Source organism: Heloderma suspectum, chromosome 1 (genome assembly GCF_057233095.1).
Source record: "Heloderma suspectum isolate Gila_16-S chromosome 1, 16-S_ref, whole genome shotgun sequence".
NCBI lineage: Eukaryota > Metazoa > Chordata > Lepidosauria > Squamata > Helodermatidae > Heloderma > Heloderma suspectum.
Window position 1 is genome coordinate 338,450,684 of NC_139458.1, and position 23,948 is coordinate 338,474,631.

The 23,948-nt window shown below is 43.9% G+C and overlaps 1 protein-coding gene across 7 annotated transcripts in view; it reads right to left on the reverse strand.

Annotated features, from left to right (window-relative positions):
• The window catches only part of AHI1 (Abelson helper integration site 1), a 129,457-nt gene that overhangs the window by 12,335 nt on the left and 93,174 nt on the right, over positions 1 to 23,948 (reverse strand). For 6 of the 7 annotated variants that reach the window (XM_084827604.1, XM_084827601.1, XM_084827605.1 and 3 more), the window contains exon 20: positions 8,173 to 8,231. In XM_084827604.1, the coding sequence (XP_084683730.1) occupies positions 8,173 to 8,231 (59 nt within the window). Of the gene's footprint in view, positions 1 to 9; positions 6,452 to 8,172; positions 8,232 to 23,948 lie in introns of those variants that run through there. The other variant, XM_084827608.1, reaches the window with a different exon arrangement.

Sequence of the window (23,948 nt, forward strand, 5' to 3'; positions counted from 1 at the left end):
CTAGAAGAAATTTAGCATTAATGGATTGCATTAGTAAGACATCATTCGAGAATCTATGCTCCTCAGTCATATATTGTATCACAATGGGTGGCTGCCTATGCAAGCAAAGATACAGCAAAGATATAATAAAAATATAAGTGGTGTAAATACAAATGATGTTGATTGACATCACAAACTGAAAACAGTGGCTGCTATCTCATCTATTGCAGGCAGCTTAAAATCCCACTGACATCAATGGGATTTTAAGCAAGCTGTGTGCAAAACTGTAGACAATGTGAACTATCAATCAAGCACTGCTATTTTGCAGGCTCTATATGGTATAATTCCATTTCTGAAAGAGCCCTGCATAAACCATAACAACATGGTTAGGGTTTTGGTTCAGTAGTGTTTGGGGACTGCACCAAACGCTCGCTAGTAAGCAAGTTGGACATAGCCATAGTTGTTACTAATCTATTTTGTGCAATGAGTAATCCTTCCCTACCATTTTTTCCAAAGACCTGGTTCACATATAATTACAACCAGAGTATGGGTTGAATTGTGGGTTGTCGTTGAATTGTGGGTTGTCTTTCCATGCAAACCTTGCACTAAGAAGCCAACGTTGACCTGGTTCGTATGTAATGCTAATTCATCGTTTATTTTAACCATGGTGTTGCCCTACCCAGGGTTTGTCTGGCAGATGACAGAACTATGGTTTATTTTCTTAGTCCCTGGGTTCTTTGTCTTCCTCCCCCTTTGTCCACTCACTCCCTGTATCTCAACTGCCTTTGTGGCACTGCAGTGCTGGCATGTAAAGAGGCTGGATTGTTTGTTTTTACCACTCTTGCACACTGCCTCTGTAGCCTGGAAGAAGAAGCCATGATTCTGGGTTCACATGTAACAACAACCCATGATTTCAATAACCCAGAGTTCATGACCCAAGAACAAACCATGGGTTCTCTTCATGGGTTTGTGGTTAAGAACACAGTTAACCCAGAGATCTGGGTTCACACATAATGACAACCCACTATTCAACAAACCATGGTTAATTAAACCATGGCTTGTCATTACGTGTGAACCAGGTCACTGACCTGGTTTGCATGTAACAACAACTAAGAGTTCAGGTTGAGTAAGCGTTGTTGTTGAATCATGGGTTGTCATTACGTGCGAACCCTGCACTATGGTTTAACGGATTGTTCACTGTGAACAACCCAAAGGTCACAACCCCAAAACAAGCTATGGGTTCTCTTTCTGTGTTGTTCATGGTTAACAACCCATAGTTAAACCATAGTGCAGGTTTGCGTATAACAAGAAGCCACAATTCAATGACAACCCATACGCAAATCATTCTTTTTTCTGATAAATTGTAACAGGCACAGTGGGCAAAATCCAGGTGCAGAGAACTGTGAGTAGAATTCCACTTATGCAATGGTGCTCTCTTACTGCTGCCGCAGCCTCTTGCACATGCCCCAGAGCCATTACTGAGGGTAAGGGGACCCTCTGGAACAGTGTGGGGTGTGGTATGGTGTGGCTGATGCTGAAGGGGGAAACAGACGGAAATTGGAGACCATCCCTTGCATGAGTGGAAATGCCTTTCACCCACATAAGGGGCTTTCTGGATACAACCCTGTGACAATGCTGGTCTCAGATAGAAAAATATTTTCATTAAGTGAAATGTATCACCTGGAAATATTTGGCTAAATTGTGTACTGGTGCTCTTTACGTGCTATGCTCATTGTACTTTAGCAGTTTTCCAGTGTCTCACGCAATGTCCTATTTCCAGTTGACAAACGGCTATATTGCAGTTCTTACAAACATTACAATTACAATAGCAGCTAGTATTTGGTAATAGCGCATACACATGCTCTAATTTAGAAGAGAACACTATGATTGAGTTACGTATAAACTAGACACAATGGCGCAAATCAGTGGTTCAATCTGCACATGTAGAAAATGAGGAGGCAGAGTCTTATCTTCACAAGAAAAGGTTGGAGAGATGAGGGATGCAGAACCCTCCCCTTGTCCACAGTGTAGTTCCTGCAGCTTATCCCCACCAAGGCACTTTACCCTCAGCTAGTCTATGATAATGGAAGTGAGCCAGGTATACTTGTTGAAAGGGGCTGAAGGAACATAAGCCGCAGGCAAGTGGGGAAGTCTGCACGCCCCTCACCCACACATCCCTTTTGCTGTTAAGAACACCAGTGATTGAAGCTGACCCGTGTTTAAACGCACAGATCAGCCACCATACTTCTAGGTTGGCTCTTAAACCAGAAAACTAGTGGATTTACCTAGTTATCATTTCTCAGTGCTGCCATGCAGGAGGGGCAAGTTTGAGCCTATTCTTGGCTCTTCTTTCCCTGATATGAGGATTTGTAGAGTAGCAACATTGTAGAGGCAGTGTGTTCTACCTCAAGGGTAGGAGTGGCTCTTGTTACTCAGTGATGAGTCATCGTGGTGATTATTATTGCTATTCTCATTATGATTCTTTTAAAAAGATATTTATGAGCTCTCCAAAAAGCCCCATCAAACTTCCTTTAGCTGAGGTAAGCTTTAGGAAATAATAGATTAAAAACTTCAACTTGCCCTAGGATATTTTGAATGCTCCCAGATGTTGTATTCAAGTTTTATTAAAATGTGGATCCAAAGTGCTTCCTCCTAAAGAAATATGCACTTTGTTTTTCAAATGTTGTATTTGGGAAGATATATAACCTCCATTTAAGGGCTTACAGAGAGAAGGTTAATGTATCCTTCCTACACACTAATGTTACACAATCTGTATCACACCTGCCAATGGAAAGATCCCCAGGGACAATCCTTCAGGGGTATGCACAGAAGACAAGATTAGATTTGGATCCTGCTTTGGATCGTGGGTCACTTCACCTTGGAGCACTTTGGGCAGGACCTCCTTTGTGTGAAGTGGAACCTCAGTTCTGAAATCTGAAGCTTCCTATGACTTCCCATTGATTATGATGAAAAATGAACAACTACAACTTAAAAACACACACACCACTGACAGAATTGAATGAAATTTGCAGGCCTAGTAGCACCTTCTGAGTGGATTAAGCCTATAATATTTCTGATAAAGAGGTGCAGGGGTTTCTGTGCTAGGTACCTTTAAACCTTAAGGTTTTTTTAACGCATATGAAAGTGTATACTACAGAGCTTGTTCACACTATATAATACAGTTGAAGAGGAGCCTTTAACGTTTGGGATGTTTTTGTTTTTTTTAAGGGATTACTTTCCCCTCTTTTGTGGGCAACTGCTGTGTACCTTGTTGTGTTATTTACATATGCACTCATACACACAGGGGCTCTTCACATGTAAAAACAACCCAACTTCTGCTTTACAACACAACTCATGATCGGCTCCTTCATCGGTTGTGTAACACAACATTCGAACCTGGACCTCTGGGTTGTATAGGGGCTAAACCCAGCCATTAACTCAACAACAAACGATGGGTTAAGCGCTGGGTTGTCTGGCCCCTAAACAACCCAGTGGTCATGCTGCACAACCTACGAAGGAACCGATCATGGGTTGTGCTGTAAAGCAGAAGCGGTGGGCACATTGCCTGGTTGCCATTATGTGGGAACCAAGTCACAGTGTTAGAGGAGTGCTTGGTGCAACGAAGCTTTTAAAACCCTACTTTTAAAGCCTCCAGAGCCCTCCCACCCCCAATATTCTTTCAGGCTGAGAGGGGGTGTCATTCTCAGTCTTTGTTTCAGAGCGTTAAGTCCAATTCATCACAGTGATTTTACATTAAGAGCAATGAGAGAAGAGGCAGGCACAGTGGCAAGATCAGTTCTCTTCCCTGCTCCCCCCAACTACACTGCCAGTGGCAGTCCAATTATACATTTCCAGCAGGAATCACCACCTTTAGCAGGAAGGGGTGCCTGCCCTCCACTGCACCACGGAGCCAGGGAGAAAGTGCTGGGGGAGCTCGACTCAGGTGTGTGGACCTAGTGCAACTCCACATTCCACAACTCCACTCTGAAGAGTTAGTGCCAGAACAGCAGCCACCCACTGAACAGGCAGGAGTGGGAACAGGCACCACCCTGATAGTGCTGGCTCTCAAACCATTCCTAGAAGCCCTGAGCATTGCTGCTGCCTCTGCTGCCACAGACACACAGTCACAAAATTTGGTGAAAACACTGGAAAAGCAGCTCATGATGAAGTTCCTTCTACATCCTTCCTTGAAGCACCATGGTTGGAGAGTCCTGGTAAAGTTATTCCCTGGCGGAAAAGCTGGAGTTACCAGTTGCAAAAGTATACCTCCTTCCAATTCTTTCTCCCTCCCTGGCATTTTCCTTGTATGGAGAGGTTGTGAGAAAATGTAACAGTTTTCCACTGACTTGTATGAGATGTTTGTATCCTACTGGAGTGGGTCAGAAGCTTTGAGAGCAACCTACTTTGGAGAAACCCCCCTTCAGTTTGGAAAAAGCCCAAAGCTCTCAGAAGCAGTCTCCTTTGGTTCTAGATTTGGGCTTTATCCAAAGTGAATACACAGCCCTACAATTTTGTAAATGGAAAAAATCTGCAGATAAGGAACAATGATGACTAGACAGTAGATATGTAACTAAAACCAGATGGATAGCCGTATTAGTCTGTTGCAGTAAAAACAATGATGGATTTTGTGGCATCTTAAAGACTAACAAATGTATTGTTAGTCTTAAATGACTAACAAATGTATTGTGGCATAAGCTTTCATGATTACAGTCCACTTCATCAGATGCATTAAGCATGCATAATCAAGAATTTCACGTGTGCGTGCGTGTGTGTGAGAGAGAGAGAGAGAAACTGCAGGGGCAATCATATTATTAACAGTAAACAACAACAAAAAAGGCAACTATATTTGACCATTCAAAAAACAATCCAAAATCCATATAGTGTAATATCTTTGATGTGCAAGCTTTTGAGATCTTTTCAGCCTGCTTTTTTGGAACAACTTGCCTGATGAAGAGATCTGGAGATCTCAAACCCTTAGTTTATAATCCCTGCACACCCCGTCCAACCACGCGTACTGTATATATACCTGAAACTCTCAATAATACTTTGTGCATCTGATGAAGTGGATTAGAGTCCATAAAAGCTTGTGACACAATACATGTGTTAGTCTTTAAAGTGCCACAACACTCTTTGCTGTTTCTGATTTAACTAAATATAACTCAGGATTTCCCAAGGGCTGTGAACATATTAAATAGAGCACCCCTTAGGATAGAGTTTATACCCTATTTATAGGGTATAGTAATCTCAAAGAAAACACCATTTCACATACTGATTTCAACACCCCCCCCCCCCCGGTTTAAAAAATGGACGTAAGGTGTCATCAAAATCCAGTCAAATTTATTAAAATTTCACCAGTTGAAATCAATGGATTTAAGAGACATGCATAACTTTCCCATTGAAATCAATAGATTAAAAAGTACTTAAATTTAGCTAGACTGTGACCACTGCAGATATAACTCTGAAGGGTGTGAACTTTTATCATTATAGATATCATTATTATTACCCCACTCTTCCAAAAAAACTCCACCCAGATTGTCTACAACATAGTCATAAAACTGTAACAAAATCCAGGGCTAATCCCGCAGGGCTAATCTGGCCTGCAACCAGGGAAGCCACGGAATTGGCTGGCCCTTGGATGAATGGCTGCTCTTCCCCATGCCAGCCAAGTTCTTTGGCATGGTGCCCCATGGGGATTGGGTGCGCCATGCAAAGCCAGGGACTTGGATGATGTTGGGAGAAGCAGCTACTCCTCCCGTTACCAGCCAAGTCCCTTTATCTATTCTGAGAGAACTCCATACCTCTCCCAACATGGGGAAAGACGAAATGGGTGGGTCAATGACATCAGTGGATGTGGCCACCCCCAATGATGTCATCCAGTCCATGGAGGGCCAGTGGGAGAAAATTCAACCCTCCCTCAGAAAACTGTCCTATGCTTCAGAGATATAATGACTAAAACGCACAAATACAATTTTATATAGCAATTTAAAAGGCCTTTGAGAATATTTTATTCATTCATTTTATTCATTCATTCAACCACACAAATTTATTCATTCAACCATAAAACCAAACAAATACTATCCCCGCTGTCTATATTACGGAGTGAAACATCAGTTGCTTAACCAGCTGAGCTCACACTAATAGAACTCCCAGATAATGTCAAGTTTCATGCTGTATTTGGCATTACAAACAACGGGTTGGATCCAGCTTCTTTTCCACTGGTGGGAGCATTTCTTGAGTGAAGTTCTGCTAAGATTGCTTCTGCTGGAGGAAAGGGGGGGAGCGATCTTTGTCAATTAGCCCCAAGCACCATCTCCCCTGCTCCAGAGTAGATTTTGGGGAGAGGGCATAGAGAATTGCAGGGTGAGGGGGTATTGATGAAGACCGCCTCCACTCCCACCTTTCCACCAGTGGGATTCCTCCATTGGATCAGAAGCCTCCTGCAGATGGAAGGTTTACCCTGGATTCAACCCAACTGGGAAGGAAAAGGAGCAAATAGTTAAAATCCTATCAATCTAAGATGTAACAAAACTACTGCCATGTGTTGGTGTTTATACAGCACGGATCATTAAATTACTGCCAGTGCTACCACAGTTGCTTTCCTGGGTTTTCAGACGACTATGATCCTTATTTGATTATAGTTCTTCAGGCATTTAATGAGAATGGGAATCTGTAATCTGCCTAAAGGAAAAACTGTGCCAGGCTGCACTTTATTAAGTCCTGCAATGTACAAACAAAAAAGAAACGGAAACACAGCTGCTGCAACAGAGCCTATGGGGATTTTTTTAAAAGGATGAATGGAAAAGTAGGTGAAATAATTCAACTGCTAAGATGATTCAAACACACCCCAAAACTATTTTGATCCGTTCTTCTTTAATCAGAAACACTTCACTTTCAACTTCAAAGGATGCCAGTTTACATACTGTTAGGAGAACTTTTCTATCACTATGATTTAAAAGAAAAGGCCTAACGAATACTATAATGGATTTCCTATCCCTGGTTTTCCTCTCTAGTCTAAGTTATTCTGGGCTGATATAACTGAAAAGAATGTCCCTCAGGAATTTTGTGGCCAAAAAATTCAAACTTCTTTCAGTAGTAATTGAGGAAAACAATTCATAAATATAAACCATGCTTTCATCCAGGAGCATAATCAGCACAGAAAGCCACCAAACAGAAAGTTTTTGAAAAATACCAACACCCTCAATTCAGAACCTCTGTTGAGCATGGAGCTCTTGGATGAGATTCCCAACCACTTCAGGGGAAATTATGTGCAGATGATGGAGATGGGCAAACTGGGCTGTTTCCCAGCTTTGAAGTGAATGGGTAACCTCTATCCTGTGTGATACCCAAGTGTGTATAAACTAAATTTCAGTAAATTTAGATGGGGATTTTAAATAGCAACCATTGATTTATGCCAAAGCATTTTGTGAAGGAGGGAACATACTATGATGAAGGATTTCTCTGGGGGACCCTTAGCTGAAAAGGAAAGCCCTTAAGGCAGTATTTACAGTAGCTGGACACTAGTAACACACGAGCAAATATCACAGATGTAGTTCAAATCCTACTCCCTCTACCACAATTGCATGAAATGTCAAAGTATAAACTGATTAATTTTAGCAAATTAAAGACAAATACGGGAACTTTTGGTAGACAAATCTGTTGAAGCAGGTGACATTTTTAACCCTAAAACCCGCAACCAATTCCTGTACTTATTAGTTTAAAGTAAATTTAAAAAATAATAATGATTTTAGTGCTGTTATTATACAAGCAGTAACAACACTGTGTAAAATGAAATAATCAATTAGCAAATGCAAAATTAATTTCCATCTCTCTCAACTGGAAGTACAATAAATTAACATCAAAGTTGAGCCCCAGTTGTGTCTTTGCCTTATTCTTCGTAACCCTGTGTCTAAACCACCCCTGAAGATAGTGAGTTACAATCTAGCATACCTAATTCTAATAAATTACAAACGTACTGTGCAAAGATAATATTGAATCTTTTATTCTTTGGTTTTCAGAGAGCAACTATAGGAGGCAGAAAGACTACATGGAGGATTGTTTTCTGGAAAGAACTCCTTTTATAAGTGAAGGGAAGCATTTAAAAGCTCCAGTACAATGGTAACATTTGAAGAAGGATTTTTAAAAGTTTAAATTGTTTTTTTATATGTAAAAAGGGGAAAAAATAGAACTCCTTACCGTGTGTAGTCCAGCTGAAGGTGTTCGGCTAAAAGGATTTCCTACTGGGACAAAGCTCCCTGTGAAAAGACAAAGTGTGAAATTTTCTCGTTATCCCCTTTCAGTTTAATAAATCATGTTATTTTAAAAACATGATGAGGGGAAGACGTTTTACAAAACCCTGAATAAAAAAGCAGCGGCTGCTTTCAGTCCCAACTATGCATCCTTCAGTCAGGAACAGTTGGAGAGTTTATATAACTAACAGACCTGACACAAGGTTAGCTAATCCAGTATTTCCATTCAAATGATTTGGAAAATAGCACAAGAAATGCCCACATACCACCTTGCACTCAGAATTGACACTATTATTGAAAAGCAACACTGCCTTTCCCTGTCATTGAATCTTTGAGTCATGCATACAAGATTTCTTTTCCCACCAGAAGTGATCACAACACCTTTGCATTGAATAACTCATTTTATCTGAAAGAATAGGTATAAGCTATTCAGTGTATTCCCTTTGATCACAGCCCTTCCTGGCATCACATACCTTGCTGTTTATTTTATTCCAGCTCAGTAGAGTTTATTTTTTAAAAAGTATTTGCCATGTGGATCCTTTTGCATCTATTTTTATACTGGCTATTAAGCCAGTATAAAAGATACAAATCTTTTGAATATGTATGGCTTCATCTCTTTCCTTTCTGTAATTGACAAGTGCATACCTCTAAGGAAGGAAACATCTTTAAAGAAAATAATTTTTAATGGATAATCCCCTCCCCCCATGTAAATTCCAAATGCCAGTTAGAGAGAGAGGCTGAGAGAGCCATTGTGGTATGATGGTTGGAATGTCGGTTTAGGACAGGGGAGACCCAGATTTAATCTCCAGTCAGCCATGAAGCTCACTAGGCAACCTTGGGCCAGCCACCATCTCTGAGCTGAACCTTCCTAACATGGTTATTGTGCGGATAATATGAGGGTGGGAAAAATCATTATGTTGCCCGGAGTCTCTTGGAGGAAAAACAGGATATAAATGAAATAAATAAAATATAAACAAATCCTGTATTGTACCAGACTTATTTGTCATTCCAATGAACAGAATTAAAATTCACTGCAGTTTTGGTCCCCCAGTGGTTTGATGGATGACTCACACCTCACTGGCCACGTCTTGAGACTCATGTTCTGGCTTTCTACCAGATAATAATCCTACTGCAGATTCAAAACAAAAATGGAAGTTTATGCCAGCCTCCCCCAACCTGGTGCCCTCCAGATGTTGGACTACAGCTCCCATAATTCCCAGCCATGTTGGCTGGGGATGGTAGGAATTGTATAACCTGTCTGGAGAGTACCAGGTTGGGGAAGGCTGATTTATGCCATTTCACATCAGGGTGATAACCTACTTTTCCCCTCCAAATCTGTGGGAATTTGTGGGATCCATTTGCATGATCACTCGTACTGGGAAAGTAATTATTAGCTCATTTCAGACTGATTGATTTATACATTTGAGTGGTGAGTCAGAACAGAAGTATCATACACAATCCTGGTCAAAATCAGAGGCTCTTCATTCAAAGTTTTCATCCTTCTTCTGGCTCACAGCTCTTTTCAAGGAATCACCAATAGGAAATCTACACATTACTCTTGCCATGTGGATGACACCAAAATAGCATCCTCTCGGCAAATTCTCCACCCCCAACTGTAAGCTGATGTACCACTTACTGGCTGCATTTGGACGATCGCAGGAGCGAAAGAACCCATCGTGAGTTCTTCCCCTGCTAGTTGTGCAACCACGATTTCCATAATTCCCTGCGCTGCAGTGCAGGTTGCAGAGTCATCCGAACCTGGTGAGCAGCACAGCAAGGGCAGCTTTTTAGCCACCCCACAACCCCTACTGCAAGCTGTGCCACGCACCGGGTTCAGACGACATGGCAACCCACACTGCACCACTGGTAATTATGTTTCTTTCGCCCCCGTGATTGCCCAAACCCAGTCACTGAGCCAGTTTGCATGTCATGATTAGCCACCCTGAAAAGAAGCCATGGTGGGTGGGTTGTTCCCTCACTAACCCACATTACTCCCAACAGATGACCAGGTGCTCTGCAACTTCCTGTGGCTTGTTTCCCCCTTAGTCCTCTAGCTTGCCTTAGTGGGTTACTTTTAAACCCAATCTCTCCCCGCCCCACTCCTGCTTTCATGGACTCTACTTCCTTAGTGGGTTGACTCTCCTTTGACTCTTGTACTCTTCATTTACAACCACCACCACCACGCTGTGAATCAGATGCAATATGTTAAAACAACAACAAAAATCTATGCATACATTTCCAATAAAACTTTACTTGTCTTACATAGCTTGGTTAATTCAAAAACATGCCACTAAGGGGGCAAGCTAGCAGTTTTCTGGTTGCTGCTTCTAGGCATGCTACACAGTCCTACTGGTTGGGGGAGGGGGTGGATCAGTAACGTTTAGCAGCGCTTATACATTACTGGTGCATGGGGGGGTATTACTTAAAGTGGCTTGGGATGGAACACTTATGCTAAGAAATGTTAGTGATTTGGGAGAGGAAATGCTTATATTCGTTGTGCTAGCAGTCTACTGTTCCTGGTACGGGACAGCTTATGCTTATTTCTTATGCTAAGAAATGTTAGTGATTTGCGAGAGGAAATGCTTATATTCGTTGTGCTAGCAGTCTACTGTTCCTGGTACGGGACAGCTTATGCTTATTTCCTGGTACGGGACAGCTTATGCTTATTTCTTATGCTAAGAAATGTTAGTGATTTGCGAGAGGAAATGCTTATATTCGTTGTGTTAGCAGTCTACTGTTCCTGGTACGGGACAGCTTATACACAACACTGTATGCTAAGCAGTATACTATGTTGCTGGGGGAAAGGCACTTATTTCTATGCAGTCCTGGAAGATTAAAGGGAGGTAAGTACCCACAGACTACACGGGGATAATGGTGCCAGATGTACTCATTGATAGTAGTGGATTTCTCTAGCTTCACAGCATGAGGCTGTGGCAGACTGAGGATTCAAAGGGTACGGGTTGCTCTTGCTAGAGATCCAAGGATGTGGCACTGCTCTCTGCACCAGGTCTGGGCAGTTGGGGATTGTCCTGCAGGAGCACATTACCCCCAGGTTCACAGATGTTGCATAGGATGCAGCACGCAATAATTACATCCAAAATGAAGTTTTCCTCCATGTCCAGAATGGCATAACACGACAATCCACAGTGGGTTGTGAGCCATGTTTGTTTCAGAGTGACTTGTGTTGCCTGAACCTGTTTCCTAGAAAACAGGAGGGGAGAAAGCTTAAATCCCCCCTCCTGCATCAGCATGGTCCCAAATGGGGGGCACACACACTTACCCAGATGTAAGTCAATCCTGCATACACACATAGCTGTGCTAGGAAGAAGAACATCGCTTGTCCCCAGCTGCGAAGAGCAGCCAAGGAGGCTTTTTTTTAAGTGTTAAAGAAAGAAAATATATAAAACCCTCAGCCGCCTCATCCTAAACAGAAAGGTCAGCCCAGCCCCCACTCCAAAGAGATGGCGTACATACAGTATGTCAACACAGGTGCTTTGCAAGGCAAGAAGGGCAGCAGGGGTCGGGGGGAGAATCTCCTCACAGGAGTATAGACAAGTTGTGCCACAAAAGCCCCGGGATACGTGCTGGCAGTGGGTGGAAGGAGAAAAGGAAAAACAAACTATGGCAAGCCAGAGAGTGCCTGATCGTCTGTCAACAGCAGTGTGGCTTAGTGAGCGATTAACCAACCCTCCATGTTTTCAGCATGACTTATTGAGACATTGAACTGGCCCAATGACAGGGCGAGTTCGCACAATCATGGAGGGAGAATACGCCAATGGTGGCTTATTTTCCCTTCCCATGCATGCCAGACACGAGATGCCTAATTAGTATAATTGCCCTCGCCAGGTGCGGGTTGTTGTGATGTCGGAACCCAATGAAAGTGGGTGGCTGGGGTGATTTACAAACCACCCAGCAACCCTAGCAAATGTTTCAGGGTGATTTGTAAACCACCCCAGTCACCCACCTTCACCTGGTTCAGACATTAGGACAACCTGCACCCAACAAGGGTAATTATGCTAATTAGGCAGTTAGTGACTGCCACGGCCAGGCAGTCACTCTGTGATCATGTGAACTTGGTCAATGAGTTTATACAACACAAGGGTGGTTAATAAGCCACAGTGGCTTGTTAACCACCCCCACACACATGCCGGTCATGAACCAGCTCATTTCTCCAATTACCCCTGCCAGGCATGGATTGTTGTGACATCTAAACCTGGCAAGGGTGGGTGGCTGGGGTGGTTATCAAACCACCTAGAACCCATGCTCTGTTGTAGAGTTGCTGGGAGGTTTGTCAACCACCCCAGCCAGCCATCCTCACTGGGTTTGGACATCATGACAACTCGCACCCAGTGGGGTAATTACGGAAATGAGCTGCCACATGTGGGAATGGCTTATTAACTGCCTTTGTCTCATGCGAACCTGGCCGCTGTATGAATCTCGGGCATTTCAATGTGTTTCCCTGCCTAGCTGGGATGGTCCAAATTAAGCTGGAGGTTCTGCTTCATTTTACCCCATGAGAGGTAGAGGTGTTTAAAATTCACCATGGGGTAACATTACTATCATGTAGTGAAGGTAATGTATTAATCAGTTCTATGCCAGTGGCTTCCAATGCCATGAGAATGGCTGAACCTGACAAACAGCTGATGGTCAGGCATGAACACTTATCTAAAAGTGGTGCCAGCATGTCTACATGGACTTCTCCACTCGTACAGGATTAACCAATTCATTCAGAAAGATAGTTACTGTCAGGGATTCCAAGCCCTCCCACTGAGTAATGAGGTAAGCAAGACTCCTCGCTGGGCAATCCACAAACTTTTCATTCACTGAATAGCACCTCTTCAGTTCTGAAGTGACTACAAAGGCTAAGAGTTGTCCGCTAGGCCTAATTAGCAATATAAATATTTTGGTTAGAGAGCTACTGAAAGCAGGGCAGTTGCCTTTCAACCCAAATGGATGGGTTTCCCACCATGCTCAGCCGGCTCTTTCTGGTCTCCTCCCTTCAAGAAGGCTCCTCCCGGCCCACCCTCTTCAGGCAGCCAATTGGGTGGGACACTTCCCAACTCCTCACAGCTCCACCCACTTAACTCTGTGGCAGGCTCTGGCATCTGTCAATCCTGATGCTCCCCCCGCCCTCTGACAGAGGCTGGGTTCCCACTGGAGGCAGGGGGAGATGGTCTCTGAGCCTGGCTCTCCTTGTTGATAAGCCCCTGGGAAGGTTCTTCATTGACTCCAGGGGAGATTTGGGGAATTTCCTCCCCCACACCCTGACTCTGCTGGGCTTCTTCTAGCTCTGTCTCAGAATCTGAATCAGAGTCCAAAACCAAACCAGAGGACCTGGGCTCAATCCTGACATTTACAGCCTTTTATAAGAAGTATGTGGCATAGAGTCTGATAGAAACACTGTAGAAGCAAGGTAATTTCCGCCCACCTCTTATCACTTCTGATCCTGGTCTTTCTGAGGACTTGTGGAACCCCAAGAAAAATTTTGGTAATCTTATTGGAAGTCTTTTTTTTTTCTTTCCTCCAAATTCATCAAAACGTTTTCTGGTTAATGGATGGTTAGTTTTGGAGGAACAGTTTTGCCTTGGATCTCCTGCACTTACAGTTCCACTCCCCATAGTGAGACATCCACCCTTGAGTGATGTTATCTGCTAGTGCCTTCAAATTATGGCAGTGACTGCATCCATGTCCCAGTGGAACTGCTGCAAGGGTTGATCCCTCAGCATGTCCTCCCTGCAAGGGGAATTAGGGTTTGGTCCTAACGATGAGCTAGCAGGTGCTGGAGAGAGAGACCCTATTGGGACTGGAGAGGATGTGAACAGCCCAAGGACCATGGCTACTTGCTTGCCACTTCAACCTGCCCGTTACAGTTGTCTATGGGTCCCTGTCGCTCTTTATTTCCATTTTGCACAATGTGTTTCTCCTCTACTATGTGGACACCTTTGTTTCTATATAGAAGATCAATAACCTTTTGTTTTGGATTGGGGAAACAGTGTTTCTGATCTGGAACAGCATCAACTATCCTCTCTTCAGCTGGTTGAATGACTGGGCATTCCTTACCACGCAGCAGTCAGGAGTGGGTATCTCTGCTCCTGAAGTCGTTTTGAAGAGACTCAAGGTGCTGAGCTGCAATAGCCCATCTTTACAATATCGTTCCTGGCTTTTTGGACTGCATGGGCCCACCCAGGCTTGCAGTTTCTCATCTGTCTCTGCCTGTATGACAGTTTCCTCAACGTGGTGGATCTCAGCCAAAATGCCTTGCTCGCTGGCCTTGCTGTCTCCACAAAGGCCTGGCATCAACGTCTATTCTTTGCTGTTCAGTACCATCAGCTCCCTCTTGGTATTCATGTCCTATGCCACGTGGAACAAGGAGAACTTCTTCTTCCAGATATTTCTCCTCAGCTGTGGGGTTTACCCTGGCCACATGGCTGATGAGGCAGCTGTTTCAGACTGAGGGATGAGTGAGGTGGAATGAAAATGCAGCTTTAAAATAGCTGTATACTGATAATTCCTCTGGGTATCAAGAGAAGAGGATCCGTCTGGGTGAGTACCTCAAACAGTTCTCCAGGCATCACAACTTTCTCTGTTTTTTTTTCATTTTTTCAAATTTCTTTTTCTTGTAACACAGACTCCCATACCAGTGGGCCGGTGTTTTTAACCTCCAGTGAATAAAGGACAAAGCACAGGCTATTCCAGTACAATCAGAAAGCTAGAAACATAAAGGGAATAGAGACTATGGAAAGAAAAGACTCTCCAGTGGTGGTGACCTGCAAGGTCTGTGCCATGTTTGTTTTCTTGCCTGAGATCACCATGGCCTACATGTACAACAAGTGCAAGTTGATCACGCTGTTGGAAGAAAAAGTAAGAGGACTGGAGCGGCGAGTGTCAACCCTCCAGGGAATGCGAGTGTCAACCCTCCAGGGAATAAGAGAACACAATGTCAGGAGCGCCCTAGCTGCCTCTTGCAGTCCCCTCCAATAGCCAACTCAGGACACAGACAACGAAGATTCTTTCCAAGGCTTTATTCCTTTATGACTCTTTCAGATACTAATCACTAGCGACTAAGCAAGGAACAGCACTGGGGAAAGATAGCAGAGTAGCCTAAGCTCCAGGTAAGGCAGTTGGTCCCCGTTTGAAGGAGAACCACGGGAAGACTCTGAGCTTATGGGCTATGGAGAGATCCTCCCTCTTTCCCTTGGGTCCTCGGGACGCGACCATTATTTGAGTGCCAAACGAGCGGAACGCCTCCTTTTGGCACCCTCCATCTGTCGGCGCTCCCTGTGTCGGCGCCGAGCGTCCAACAAGCCGCCCTCCAGCGCTCTCTCACTGCCAGGGTCACTATCTATCCCAGGAATGCTGGCAGGAGGAATCTCTGCCAGCTGCTGTGCTTGTGAGAGATGAGCAAGCTCCTCTCCCACGGATTGCTGTTCCTCCTCAGAATCAGAACTGCTCTGGGGCTCTATGGGCTCAGTTTCCACCCTGACACACAAAGAGTTCTTGGACAGAACAGTTCAACTACAGCAGCAAAGTGAAGAACAGAAGCTAGAAGAGCAACAGCAAGCTGAGGCAGAAGAGGAAAATGCTGAGGTGAGGAAAAATTAAGTAAAGGATACTCCTTGGAAAGGGTGACAGTTAGGAGCAGAAGAACTAGAAGCCACTCTGCAACAGTGGAAGCAGTGGAACTAGGGAACTGTTTCCAGGTACTTGAAGATGAGACTGGAGGGCAGCCTGCAAAGGAAGAATTACAGGGGAACCTGCATGAGAGTGAGCAAGAGGATGTAGGTCAGTCAAGCAGAGGCAATGAAACCAAGGCCTACAACAGCAAGAAGAGAAGAGTAGCAGTAGTGGGAGACTCCTTGCTGCGTGGGATCGAAACCCAAGTATGTCATGAAGACCCATGGACTCGACAGGTATGCTGTCTCCCAGGGGGACAGATTAGAGACGTGACTGAAGGGTTGCCTACACTCATACAGCCCACTGACAGGTATCCCTTTCTTCTCATCCATGTGGGAACAAAGGATACTGCCAAGCAGAGCTACGAAGACATCATGGCAGACTTTGAAGCTTTGGGAAGGAAACTCAAGAACTTTGGGGCCCAAATAGTTTCCCCATCCATCCTTCCAGTAGTTAGAAGAGGGACAGAAAGGGAAAGAAAAATATTCCAGCTGAACGACTGGCTACGAAGGTGGTGCTGGCATGAGAGATTTGGATTCTGGGACCATGGGCTACACTTCCTGGAAGATGGACTGTTGGCAAGGGATGTGTTGCACCTCACAAAGGCTGGGAAGAATGTGTTTGGCCACAGCATGAAGAACTTCATCAGGAGGGCTTTAAACTGAATCCTACAGGGGAGGGAGATGTAAAGTTGGGGGTAACAATGGATGAAGGCTCACGCACCACAATGGAGAGAACAGCTCTAATAGCACCCAATAATAGTCTTCAGAAACATGTAGAAAGAAAGCCAGACTATAAAGCACATGGTCTTTGATGTCTATACACTAATGCCCAGAGTATGGGAAACAAACAGAATGAACTTGAACTCTTAATACAGGAGGGAAATTATGACTTGATAGGTATAACTTGGACTTGGTGGGATGACACTCATGACTGGAATACAGCAATTGAAGGATATAACTTGCTCAAAAAGAACAGGAGGAACAGAAAGAGAGGTGGAGTTGCACTATATGTTAAAAATACATATCCCTGCACAGACATACAGGAGGATGAGCTTGGTAGCCCCATTGAGAACTTCTGGGTTAAAATAAATGGTGCAAAGAATAAAAGGAACCTGGTGGTCGGAGTCTACTACCGACCACTCAATCAAGGAGAAGACGAGGATGAAACTTTTGAAAAGTAAATTGCCAAGGTTTCAAGGATGCATGACATAGTTGTAATGGGGGACTTCAATTTCTCCGATATTTGTTCGGAGACAAATTCTGCAAAACATGGCCCCTCCAAGAGATTCCTGACTTGTGTTGCTGATAATTTCCTCCTACAAAAACAAGAGGAAGGAACTAGAGGATCAGCTATCTTTTACTTGATCCTAACCTACAGAGATGACTTAGTGGATAAAGTAGCAGTTACAGGAACTCTGGGGGAAAATGACCATGTTATGCTTGAGTTCTTGGTTCTAAAGGAAGCAAAAGCCAAGTGTAGCCAACCCCGTACCCTGGATTTTAGGAAAGCCAATTCTAATAAACTCAGAACAATGATCAGTAAGGTCCCATGGCAAGCAACTCTAACAAGAAAAGGAATCCAAGATGGGTGGGAGTTTAAAAAGGAAATTCTAAAGGCAGAATTACAAACAATTCCAACAAAAAGAAGAGGTGGAAGACAACAGAAGAAGCCAGTGTGGCTTCACAAAAAGCTTAGAGATGACCTGAAAACAAAAAAGGACACATATAGGAAGTGGAAGGAAGGCCAAGCTACAAAGGAAGAGTACAGGCAGGTAGCACAGAATTGCAGGGATGGCGTCAGGGAAGCTAAAGCTGAGAACGACTTGAGGTTAGCGAGGGATACTGAAAGGGAAGGACTGCAGCTTGAGATCGATAGGCATATGGTCAAGGAACACCTAATTACTTTGAATGAGTTCAAATCTCCAGGGCCAGATGAACTGCATCCTAGAGTAATAAAGGATATGGCAGAAGAACTCTCAGAACCACTGTCTATTCTCTTTGAGAAATCATGGAGGACAGGTGAAGTGCCAGAAGACTGGAGGAGGGCTAATGTTGTCCCCATCTTCAAAAAGAGTAAAAATGAGGAACCTGGGAACTACAGACCAGTCAGTCTGACATCAATCCCTGGGAAAATTCTGGAGCAGATTATAATGCAATCCATAGAAGAGAATCATAGAATAGTAGGGTTGGAAGGGGCCTACAAGGCCATCGAGTCCAACCCCTTGCTCAATGTGGGAATCCAAGTCAGAACATTCCTGACAGATGGCTGTCCAGCCTCGTCTTGAACGCCACCAGTGTGGGAGAGCCCACTACCTCCCTAGGTAATTGGTTCCATTGTCGTATTGCTCTAACAGTCAGGAAGTTTCTCCTGATGTTCAGCCAGAATCTGTCTTTCTGTAACTTGAGCCCATGATTCCGTGTCGTGCACTCTGGGATGATCGAGAAGACATCCTGGCCTTCTTCTCTGTGACAACCTTTCACGTACTTGAAGGGTGCTATCATGTCTCCCCTCAGTCTTCTCTACTCAAGGCTAAACATGCCCAGTTCTTTCAGTCTCTGTTCATAGGGCTTTGTTTCTAGTCCCCCGATCATCTTTGTTGCCCTCCTCTGAACCCTCTCCAGTTTGTCTGCATCCTTCTTAAAGTGTGGTGCCCAGAACTGGACACAGTACTCCAGATGAGGCCTAACCAGTGCTGAGTAGAGGAGAACTAGTACTTCCTGGGATTTGGAAGCTATGCTTCTATTAATGCAGCCCAAAAGAGCATTTGCCTTTTTTGCAGCCATATCACATTGTTGGCTTGTGATCGACAACAGTTCCAAGATCCTTCTCGCTTGGAGTGTTGTTGAGCCACGTATCCCCCATCTTGTAACTGTGCATTTGGTTTCTTTTTCCTAGGTGCAGAACTTGGCATTTATCCCTATTAAATGTCATTCTGTTGTTTTCTGCCCAGCGCTCCAGTCTATCAAGATCACTTTGAATTTTGTTTCTGTCTTCCAAAGTATTAGCTATCCTGCCCAATTTTGTGTCATCTGCAAATTTGATCAGCATTCTCTGCACCTCCTCCTCCAAGTCATGAATAAAAATGTTGAAGAGCACTGGGCCCAGGACTGAGCCCTGTAGTACCCCACTTGTTATCTGTCCCCAGTTTGAGAAGGTCCCATTGATAAGCACTCTTTGAGTCCGATTCTGTAGCCAACTGTGGATCCACCGGATCGTTGTTTCATCTAGCCCACTTTGAGCTAGTTTGCTCATCAGGATATCATGGGGCACTTTGTCGAAAGCTTTGCTGAAGTCGAGGTATATGATGTCTATAGCATTCCCACAGTCCACAAGGGAGGTGACTTGATCAAAAAATTTGATTAGATTCGTCTGGCAGGACTTGTTCTTGACAAATCCATTTTGGCTTTGAGTACAAATCCATCTGTAAGCACCTTGAACACAATGCAGTGATTACTCAAAACCAACATGGATTTGTCAAGAACAAATCCTGCCAGACTAATGTGATCTTATTTTTTGATCAGGTAACCTCCCTTGTGGACTGTGGGAATGCTGTGGACATAATATATCTCGACTTCAGCAAAGCTTTCGACAAAGTGCCCCATGATATCCTGATGAGCAAACTAGCTCAAAGTGGGCTAGATGAAACAACAATCAGGTGGATCCACAGCTGGCCACAGGATCTGACTCAAAGAGTGCTTATCAATGGGATCTTCTCAAACTGGGGAGAGGTAACGAGTGGGGTACCGCAAGGCTCAGTCCTGCGCTCAGTGTTCTTCAACATTTGTATTAATGACTTGGAGGAGGAGGTGCAGAGAATGCTGATCAAATTTGCAGATGACACAAATTTCACTTCATTTCCTGTAAACCATATGATTGCCCTGTGAGTGTGACTCTAAACCTGGACTGGGTTGTTTAGAAATTAAATCCAGAATTAACCTACAATTTCTTCTTGGGTTAACTCTGGATTGTTTAACCACTAAATAATCCAGAGCGTCCAGGTTCGGAAGTCATGCTCGCAACCTAAGTTTGGGTCAATCATAGGTTGTTTACAGAAAACAGAAGTGAACAGCATGCTGGAGGCTGTGTACTCACTAGCTCCTGCTCACTCCTACCAATTCATAGGCTAAATATTTATTTATTACATTTTTAATCTGCCCAATAACCAATGTTCTCTGGGCAGATTATGAACAGTTAAAAAACTAAAATGCCATATAACAGTTAAAATATAAAATACAATACAAGTATTTAAAAGAACAGAATACAGTCTAATGTAACAATAAACAGCAGAGGAATTGATAAAACAGCCATAATTACCTAGAACTAGGTCTCTAAAATGCTTGGGAAAAAAGAAATGCTTTTGACCTGGGGCCAAAAAAATAATAACGTAGGTGCCAGGTGAATCTCTTTGGGAAGCTTATTCCACAAGTGGGGTGCCACCACTGAGAAGGCCCTCTCTCTTGTAGCCACCCACCTAGCTTCCTTTGGCAGGGGCAACCAAAGGAGGGCCTTTGAAGATGACCTATGGGTCCAAGCAGGTACATGTGCAAGGAGACGTGTCTTTAGATACTCTGGTCCCAAGCCATTTAGGGCTTCAACTTTGTTTTGGGCTTGGAAATGGACTGCAAGCCAGCGCAGCTGACGAAGTACTGGCATCACATGGTCAAATTGGCCTGTCCCAGACAGTAAGCTAGAAATTCTATTTTGAACTAACTGAAGTGTCTTAACCATCTTCAAAGGTAGCCACACATACAACACATTGCAGTAATCCAACTGGGAGATTACCAGAGCATGGATAACAGTCACTAGGCTATCTCTGTCCAGACTGGGTTGCAGCTATAAAAGGCACTCCTGGCCACTGAGGCCACGTAGGCATCAAGTGATAATGATGAACCCAAGAGTACCCCCAAGAGGCGTGCCTGATCTTTCAGGGGGAGTCCAGCTCCCTCCAGGGCAGGTTGAACGCCACTCAACCAGGCAGATGAACTACCTGCTAAGAGTACTTCCATCTTGTCTGGATTTAACTTCAGTTTGTTTGGCCCTTATCCAGTCCATTACCCTGCTCAGACACCAATTCAGGACATCCACTGCCTCACCTGGGTTTGATGAAAAGGAGAGGTAGAGCTGAGTGTCATCAGCATATTGATGGCACCTCTGTCCACATCCCCGGATAACCTCCCCCAGAGGTATCACATAGGTGTTAAATAGCATGGGGGATAAAGTTGAGCCCCGTGGAACCCCTTGAAGTAATTGCCATGGAACCGAGCAATAACCCCCCAGCACCACCTTCTGGAAGCGACCATCCAAATAGAAATGGAACCATTGCAAAACAGTGCCCCAGCTCCCAACCCAGATAATCCCTCCAGAAGGATACCATGGTCAATGGTACTGAAAGCTGCTGAGAGGTCCAGGAGAACCAACAGGTTTGCATTCCCCATCTCTTTCTTGGCAAAGATCATCCCACAGGGTGACCAAAGGCAATTTCTATCCCCAAACCAAGCCTAATAGCTGGATTCAAATGGATCTAGAAAACCAACTTAATCCAAAAAAGTCTGGAGTTGGTCAGCAACCATGCTTGTCCAAGAAGGGGATGTTAGCAACCGGCCTACTGTTGTTCTCCACAATAACCCACAAATTGGCATTATGTGTGAACTGGGTCATAGTCTGCTAGCAAATGAAGTCTGGGCTATTTTATTTTAGTTAGTAAAATATATTTATCCCACTCTTCCACCCCAAGTGGGACACTAAGGATTGCTAACAACCATAGCAAAATTATAAAACAAATTAAAAAATACCAAATTGCAGTAGCAGAATACGAAATCAGTATCCAACAGATCAAGGGGGCATTCTGATAAAATGTGTGTCTGAACAGTTTTGTCTGAACTTGGCATCTCATGGGAAAGTAGTTCTAGCCTGGGCACCACCAGCGAGAAGGCCCCGTTTTCCCACCCTCCACACTTCAGATGGTGGAACGACAAGAAGCGGGGCCTCCTCTGGGGACTGCAGTGTGTGGGATAGGTTCATATGGAACAGCCTTCCCCCACCTACTAGAAGTTTTGGGCTCCAACTCCATCAGCCCCAGTCAGTATGGTCAATGATTAAAAATCCTGGGAATAGTAGTCCAAAATATCTGGAGGGTTGAGGAAGGCAGATATAGAAGGAGGCAGCTGCTTAGATATCCAGATCCTTAACTACTTAGGGCTTTCTTCCCCAATCTTTTCCCTGTGTGCACAAACTGATAGATGAGAAGGCGGAGAAATTGGCCCTGAGTCAGAGAATTAATCAAGGGATAATAGCAACTTTGATAAGTTCATGCCCTCCTATCATATGGTGGCATTTTTCAAGATGGTCTTTTCATCAGTCAGTTATCAGTTTCAGCAGGATAAAACTTCACATATGTGTTTGGATTGTCATCACATGAATGGTTCATTATTTTGTCATTATAGAAAAAACAATTCAGACTAGATTCAAGAGCTGGAAATGGACAGGTGACCAAACCAACTCTTCTACCAGCAACACATGCCAGAACCCCACCAGAATTAAAGTTAAGGTAGTGACATACCTCTCCTGTCAACATCCATACACACACCATTTAATTAAGCACTGTGGGTGATACTTGCTCATTAGTTGACTAGATTCTCAACTAATGGGAGTTATTTTAGGCTGGAATTATTCAGGTGCATTGGCAGATATCCATGGGAAAGCTCGCACAACTTCACCTGCACTTTGCCTACCTTAAGCCAGTGGTATTAGTCACACTCATAAGAAACTTCCTCACAAATATTTGAGCACTAGAAGATATTTATATATGTAATTAGATGGCACCACCTCAAAAACCTAACTTGCCCACAATCTTGCAAACACTTGAGTTTGAATATCTTCTCGCTTGTGAGTAGCTTCAATGTTAATAGGGTTATGTGTGCTCTACTTAACAAGTGTTTTACCCTGTTACATCTTTGCCAGATGTGAGCCTAAAAAATAAGTATACCCTGTTCAGGAAGAACACAATTCAATTTAAAAGAATGCTGAATATTCATATTGTTTGGGTATGACTGCTTGTGGCATGCAACATACATTAATAGATGGGCTGTCAGTGAGTTTTATATAGCAAACACAGAAACAAAGCTACTGGTACATCTTGTATACAACCCAGCCAAAGTGAAGTATTTCTAAGACCCACTTATTTCAATGGGAGAAATTCAGCACATGAGCATTCTCTACCATTGAAATTATAGGATTTATAAGTGTTTAACCTTGGCTTGATTATGCCTAGTGTATTTCAAACCAATGTATACTTTTGTCATTGGTAACCTAGAGGATGGTTTCTTAAAGCATGGAGTGGGCCTTCCTAAAGAGCTATGGACAGATGCAGACAGAGGTGTGGACATAGTTAGGAGAGATACTCATTCTTTCGTGACCCCAATCATATTTTTGTTCATGTTTTGAATAGACATGGGTGTGAGAACTGTGCTGACCTATACTCCCTGCCCCATATCTTAATGTATTTCAGTGGCTATTTTGTTGAGTAATTATTCTAGATACCGGAAGGCATTTGTTTCCCTTAGCATCCTTTTCATGGTAATACTAATTCCATGATGACAGCAACAACAGACAGGTTGCTACCTGTTAGTTCTTCAAGTGGTCATCTGTGTGTTCACACACATGAGCTCTGCGCCTACGCGCAGCCTCGATTCAGGAAACTTCTATAGCTGAGGAATTCTGGCGGGAACTCTTCTCCCACCATCCCAATATGCATGTCCCTAGCAGGTTCCTGTTTATTCCCTCAGCTCCTTGAGGGGTTTTCAATGTTGAATGTTTGTATTAACATTCAAACCCCTGAACAGCTTGGGGCCAGGTTATCTGAAGGATCGCCTCCTCCCATATGTGCCTACCTGGACCTTAAGATCACCCTCAGCGGCCCTTCTCCGTGAGCCCCTGCCAAAGGAAGTGAGGCGGGTGGCTACTAGGAGGAGGGCTTTGTCTGCTGTGGCACCCCGGCTCCGGAATGAGCTTCCTAGTGAGGTTCGCCTGGCACCTACATTGTATTCC